Raw genomic sequence first — 7,734 nt, 5'->3', positions numbered from 1 at the left:
AGTGCCAGTATTAGTTGGTTAAGTGCAGGCGAAAAAGATGAGTCTTTAGATGTTTATTGAAAATGAGTAAAGACTCAGCTGTATGAATTGAGATTGGGAGGTCATTCCACCAGCTGGGCACAGTCCAGGAAAAGGTATAAAAGTATAAAAGGTATAAAAGTATAACTTCATAAAACCGTTCTCACCATTCGTCAAAATTAGACTATTGTTGGCCTACTGTATGAAAATGATTTTATCAACAGATTGGTTAGCAATAGCATGGTCTGTGGTAGACTTTTCTTAGTGTCGGGACAACAGTACAATAAAGAATAAGTTAACATTAAGTGTTTTAAATCATAAAGAATATGTTGTCTTTTTGCTCAGTTTCACCAAGAATGGTTCTAAACAGAGTCATGTTGTGCGTCTCTGCACACAACTGTGTTTGGTTACTGAAAGAATTTGCGTTTTTGAATCAGTGATTCACTGACCCATTCATTTCAGTTTAATTCTATACAATTCAAATTTATTTGTATAATGTTTTTCACAATACAGATTGTTTCAAAGCAGCTTTACAGAAAATGCATGTGTCCACATTACAAAACAGAAGTGAATGTTGTTGTTTTTTTTTTTTTTTTTTTTTTTTTTACAAATGAACAGTTCAAGATAATTACTTATAGCAGGGTACTCAAGATCAGATTTATACCACTTAAAATGTGAAGGGCCACAAATTACAATTTGCATCATAAGACTTTATTTAAAGGTATAGTTCACCCAAAAATGTAAATGTGATGTTTGTCTGCTTACCCCCAGGGCATCCCAGATGTAGGTGACTTTGTTTCTTCAGTAGAACACAAACAGAGATGTTTAACTCAAACCGTTGCAGTCTATCAGTCTTATAATGTAAGTGGAGGGGAATCACGGCTAAAACATACAATAAAACAAACAAACAAAACAACACAAACAAGACCAAATTAAACCCTGTGGCTCATGACAATACATTGATGTGTAAAGACACAAAAGGATCGGTCTGTGAAACTGAACAGTATTTATATCGTTTTTTACCTCTGATTCACTGTCCTGAGTGTGTTCTCAGCAGCAGGAGTGTGAGGCGTCTTCTTCTTCTGCTTTACGGAGGATCGCAGACTTGTGTTGTCTCCCAGCACGATGAGACAAAACCAATAAAACCCATTATAAATGAGGCATTTGTAGCATCCAGTGGGGACATAATTACTGATTATACTGTCTTTTTACGTGTTGCATTGCATCGCGCTGTGTAAACATAAGCCCATGTCTGCATTTGTAATCTGAGAAACGACAAGCACTACTCTACACTGCTCATAACTAGCGTTTGAATAATCAGTGGCAAATCCTTTAGATATAAAAAATGTACTTACAGGCTGTGAGTCAGAAGCACAGGCAGTTCAGGAAACAGTCCTCCATAAAATGTGCTGCACACGTCTGAATATTTGGGTTGAACTGTTCTGGAACAGTTTTGTAAATACATATTAACTAGGGCTATGAATCTTTGGTAAGGCAGCGATTCGATTCGATTACGATTCATAGGTTTTCGATTCGATTCAAGAACGATTTTTGCAAATTTAGAACGATTCAATTCGATTTGATTCACAATTAAATTCGTTTCGATTCGATTATAATGATTCGATTCTGCATTCTTTAAAGGGGTGATAAAACACGATTTCACTTTTCTAACTTTAGCTAGTGTGTAATGTTCCTGTTTGAGCATAAACAACATCTGCAAAGTTACAACGTTCAAAGTTTTAAGCAAAGGGAGATATTTGCTTTTAAAGAAATCCATTTCTAAGGACTACAGCAAACGGCCGGTAGGGACTACACGACATTCCTCCAGGGTTGCTGACGTCACTAAGCCCAAAACCCCTCCTCCGAGAATAATAAATTAGGGGGGGCGGGGTGGGGAGCGAGGCCATTTTATATTGCTGTGGAGATTGAGAAGAGTTGTTGTATGCTGGAGTGTCATTGCCGCGATGCCGACGAAACGCTGTTATTTTCATCCGGATTCCAGGTCCACTTTGTTCAGCCTTCCTAGGGACGGGGAAGTTAGGGATCAATGGTTAAAATTTATTTTTAACTCGGTCCCTCAAAATTATTACCCAAATCTCGCTCTCTGTGCTGCTCATTTTACGGAGGAAAGCTTCCACAATCTTCGCGAGTTCAATGCAGGATTCGCCCAACGGCTTGTCCTGAAAGATGGAGCAGTTCCAACTTTAAAAACAGAAGCTGTTTACGGGCCACAACCTGTAAGTATGACTTATTTTTTGTCGATGTGTTTTACTGTAATAGTTTGTATTGCTTATTGTACATTGTATCAAGGAAGTGAACAATTAACAACGCTGTTTGGCTCCGCAAACCAGTTTGTTAAATGCTCATTCATGCATTCGACAAACCCCTAACGTTAACGTTACAAACTTTTTTTCTTAATCTCAACCGCGAACTTGGAATTAGTGTATATCATTATTTGATTAGAGCGTTTATGTATTGTTTATCTACATGTTTGTTTATCTGCAGGCATGCTAAACATGGTTCTGTGTTTGATTCGGCTACTATAGTAAAGCCAATGTTTAGTGTTCGTTTTGGGTTAATAGTTATAGCGACAGATATTTGGCTATAAGCGTTCTAAAAATACAAAAGTAACGATTCCATTCAGTACCGATTACTATAGATCTTCACTCTTTAATCAAAAAAAATCCCGTTGAGGACTAATATAATTTGTTAGAACAATTATATGAAATTCTTGCTTATGAAGCTTATTTTTTGTGGTCCAATGATTATTATCCAGTAATTCATTTTTTCCTACTATTTTACATGACAAATGTATGTTTTAAGCTGTAATTTGATCATTGATTACATATTGTCATTATTTCTTACAGACAACATCTCAGGAGGGTTCGAGTTCCCAAGAGCTCCCCACTACATCTACACTTCATGAAGTTGGATGTCAGTCAGACCCTATAGAGACCGAAACTGTAGCCACAGAGATAAAGCCAAAGATGCGATCAGTGGGCACACAACTTTCAATGGGTACATTGAGCAGTTTCCACTTAAGGAGCAAAGGTATGAAATACAGACATTAAATGTGTTTGTGTTACTTTATCATATGCAGTTCTAGTACACATTGTCTTTTTTTATTATAATTGTTATACCGGCTACTGAAACTTATGTGTATTAGAAAGTGGCTTATGTTTCTCACTGTAAAAAAATTGTAATAGCATGACAGATGGTTATGAGTAATTGTATTTTTTACTTTTTTTTGTACTTGTAGGCATTCAGGCAACATATTATGGTCATGATGTGGGCACCCAAACAACTGAGATGTTTCCTGATGTGCAGCTGTCTTCAACACCAGTAAGGGGCTCAGTCTTCAGGCCCAGTAAGAGACCTCGTCTGGTGTTAGATGAGGAAGAAGAATCAGAATTAAATGTCGAACCCACTGATTCCACATATAACCCAGATTCTGTTGTTACTGAAGAATCAGAATTGGCGTAAGATATAAATACATATTGACACACTTTTTTACCAATACATTTGTTTAAAAAAATATATAAAACATGAAAGCAACTTCCTAATATTTATTCTTTTTATATTGCCTTAGGATAGATCCACAGCCCGACCACAGCGATAACAAATACATTGTTTTTGAAAGCTGTCTTCGAGAGCTGTTTGTGTCCTGTCCAGTTTGTAAGACAAAGTGTGTTGTCCAGAGCAGACGAAGGGGGACTTTTGTTGCATTCACCCAGCTTTGTGAAAAGTGTAACTACTACAGACAGTGGCAGAGCCAGCCCATTGTAGGGAGTACCCCACTTGGAAACCTGCTATTGTCTGCTGCAACGTATTTTACCGGTGGATCTTTTAAACAACTAGAGAAGGTATTACAATTACAATAAAATTCACAAAAAAATACTGTGTTGTTTCATTATGTATGTACTGTATGATTTCTATGATTTCTATGTTAATAGATTTTCAAGGCCATGAAGCTCCAGATGATGCATTTCGTAACTTTTAGGATTCATGCCAGGAATTTCATTGAGCCTACCATAATACACAAGTGGAAGCAAGATCAACTGAATCTTATAAGACAGCTGCAAGAGGGAGGAAATGTTGCTGTGGCTGGAGATATGCGTGCTGACACGCCAGGTACGTTTACCGTAAATAAAAAAAAAATCACGCCGTTTATTTTATAGTCTTTGAGTTTTCCTAAAATATTATGATACTGATGTTCTCAGTAATGTTCTATATATGATTATGATGTTTACAATAGGACACTCAGCAAAATTTGGCAGCTACACCATTATGCACATGGAAACCAACAAAATTCTGGATCTTCAACTAGTTCAGGTTAGTAATTAAGCATTTAAAAAATTTATTTACATTTTCTTTTATCTGTTATTGTTTATACTCTACTCTGTTTATACATTTGAAATGTTGTGTACCCAACAACAGAGCAACGGGGTTGGTGGAAGTTATCATATGGAAAAGGAGGGATTGAAGCGTTGTCTCGATAAGCTCGAGTCTAATGGTTTAGCTGTTGACTACATCGTCACCGATCGCCATCCGCAGATTCAGAAGTACCTGAGGGACCTCAATATCACTCAGTTCTATGACGTGTGGCACTTTGAGAAAGGTAATTATTTATCTTTGTATTATTAATTGATTCTTATTCAGTTAATTGTTCAACCTAACATGTACATTTTTATTTTTGTGGTAATTTGATTATCTTGAAATAATGATTGTACAACCAAGCTTTTACTTTGTACAGGTTTTTCTAAGAAACTTGACAAACTTTCAAAAATGAAGGACTGTGAGGTGCTGAAAAAATGGTTGCACAGCATCAAAAACCATGTTTACTGGAGTGCGATTTCCTCTGAGTCTGGGCCAGAAAAGGTGGCGAAGGGGAATTCACTGCAGAACCACATCCAAAATGTACATGTTCATGAGAACCACCTCTTCCCCAAGTGTGAACACCCAGACAAAGTTTCCAGGGATCCAAAAAATGGATCCAACCAGGTATGACTGTATAGAGAGACAAATGACAATAAAATGACAGTAAACTAGTAAAATTTTGAGATTTTCTTCATATTTTATCTGTTTGGTTACAGGATCAATAGCGCTCCATAAAGTGGAAAAGCTATTATACAACAAGAGAGTTCTCAAGGATATAGAAAAGCTCAGCCACAACTTTCAGACGTCATCACTGGAGGCTTTCCACAGTCTGATTTTGCGTTTTGCCCCAAAGAACGTGATTTTCCCTTTCATAGGAATGTTGTGCAGGTAATAATCTTTGACATATTCAGTAATATTTATAAGCATTGTTTCTAACAATTGTTATGGAAATGTTTTTTTTATTCATTATTTTATTAATATTAATGATCTTTCCCTATAATAAATGATGTTCTTTCCTAATAAGGAAGAAAAAGGATAAATAGGTTAGGAGCCTTGCCTGTGGCCCTACAGTATGTTATCTATGATATGAGTAGCAGAGATATAAAGAGTTATAAAGCCTCCCATCTTGGCCAGAACTCTCACATTCTCTTGACTGACTGTGCGACTGTGAGCCTTTCTTGCAAGAAAGAAACCATTATAATCATGGATTGAACATTTGTCTCTTATTCTGAATTGTTTGTTTATTTGTCACAACACAGTCTACTAATCTTCATATTTTATGGATTGTGCACTGATTACAGGCTGTATCTTGCAGCAATGCACTATAATGAAAATGCTAACCGTGAGCAGGCAACAACAACTGAAGGACAGGCTGTGTATAAGATCGTTTTTCCAAAGTCCAAAAAAGGGGAATGCACAGCAAAGCCAGTGAAAATAGAACCAACATACAGTAAGTTTGTTTTATTAACAATAATATATAAAAAAAACTATAATAAAATAAATATAAGCTTACAAAAAATATTTATAAATATTACACAAATGTTAATTATAAAACAAAGGTAGATTATTTATCAGTAATTATGTAAAACCATAGAGTGACTCAGTATTCTGTTTTTTACAGACTATGTGGATGACCTTATGAGCCTTCTGTTACATAAAGTCTTTGTGGACCCCAAGCCATATGCGGAAGAGCTGCATGCAATCCCCATTCCACCTCCTCTGTCATCACAGTATGAAAAACCTTCCAAAGAAGAGGTGATTGCCCAGTGTGTGTCACGATTCAGTCGAGGGGTGGCCGGAACCCAACATACTGTCCCGCTGGATCAGGAAACTGTAGACGGATCCGGTTAACAACACATGAGGGGATGACAACCCTCACACTACGTCCTAGGTAGCCCCAGCACCAGCTGACAAAGCTGCGATAGGCCAGATAACGGAAACGCCTATGACAGGAATAGAAAACCTCAATATTGTGTATAAAACCAGTGGTATATTGGAAACATGTATATGTGATGTGAAAATATGTTTGATAAAAATGTATATTTTGATTAGTTTTTGTCTTTGAATAACTATATAGTAAATATAAATGTGTAAATATATATATTTTGTATCTATTGTCTTTTATTTATGTTCTTTTACACAACATAATTTCATAAAATTTAATAAATACTTACTCCTCTTCATTTCTGCGTCTCACTGGTCCATAGTCGGCTCTGTAAATATTATTGATATTTTGCAAAGTATACGGATTTAAGCAGTTTGGTTCAAAACCTGGATGCTCAACCATACATTTAGGAGGGTCTGGAACCTCCATCATTCGTTTTACAACCTAAACGGTAATGTAAGACAATGAGAACATACTGTACAATTAACCTATGTTCATCTTTTAAATATGAAAAAAGATTATACAGAATTAACACGTTATGCATAATTTTGGTAATAGCTTATTACACTACCTTCTGTATTTCTTTGCAGCAGATGTTTTCCTCTTCAATTGGCATTTTTGCACAGTTATTACATGTACACCTAATAAAATATATACATTTTTTTAAATAAAAAAGGTTCTTGAATACACTTTTGTTAATAGACAAACACTTATTAATGTTATAAATTAAACATCAACTATTATAATTAGTACAATTAAATTACAGCGTATCTAAAAAAGTATTAGATATCAACAACAAAAAACATACCATTCTGAAACGTCATTTAAACGCCGTTCTTGAACAGGTTCTGCTCGTTCATCTTCATTAAAATTTTCTAGGTCCGATTCGGGCTCAAATTGGTATGGTTTTATTGACGCCATTGTTTCTAATACCACCAAAGCACAGACGACTGGTAAAGGTAAGGGGCGTGACGTTACCGAAAAACGTGCTCTAGGCGGTTAGCGAATCACAACACACTGGGCCAGCTAACCAATCTGAGCCCATTGCTATTTTTGTGGGACTGGCTTCATAGAACCCGGAAACCATCAGACCGTTTTACAAGGAGGGACAGAGCAGTGTAGAGTAAAGGTAAAATATATGAAAAATAATGCGATTTTTTAAAAAACAAAGCATGAACACATGTTACAGTGCACCCCACAAACACAATCAAGCCTTCGAAAAACCGCGTTTTACCACCCCTTTAAGTGCATTTCATGGGATTATTTAAATGCTTCTACTAAATTCTTTAAATGCTTAGTCAGGGGGCAAATTACAGTAGCATTTATATTTAGAGAACCATAGGTTATAAAAAAAAACTTTTGTCCATTGTTAAATGCTAGTTTAATGATGTGACATGGCATACGTAAAAATGTATGTAAGCCAAGTTTTTAAAAAAGAGCTTAAAGAGTATTAT

At 36.0% G+C, this 7,734-nt stretch overlaps 1 protein-coding gene across 1 annotated transcript; it reads left to right on the top strand.

Annotated features, from left to right (window-relative positions):
- Positions 1-2,019: 2,019 nt before the first annotated feature.
- On the top strand, positions 2,020-5,025 carry LOC132152342 (uncharacterized). Its single transcript, XM_059561111.1, has 8 exons — positions 2,020-2,255; positions 2,886-3,069; positions 3,278-3,497; positions 3,608-3,881; positions 3,972-4,149; positions 4,274-4,350; positions 4,456-4,636; positions 4,772-5,025. Exons 2-8 carry the CDS (start codon positions 3,006-3,008, stop codon positions 5,023-5,025), a joined length of 1,248 nt encoding a protein of 415 aa, XP_059417094.1. The 5' UTR covers positions 2,020-2,255; positions 2,886-3,005.
- The last annotated feature ends 2,709 nt before the right edge of the window (positions 5,026-7,734 follow it).

Source organism: Carassius carassius, chromosome 11 (genome assembly GCF_963082965.1).
Source record: "Carassius carassius chromosome 11, fCarCar2.1, whole genome shotgun sequence".
NCBI classification, from domain to species: Eukaryota; Metazoa; Chordata; class Actinopteri; order Cypriniformes; family Cyprinidae; genus Carassius; species Carassius carassius.
The sequence above is the reverse complement of the archived record's forward strand: the minus strand, read 5'-3'. Positions and strand labels throughout refer to the sequence as shown.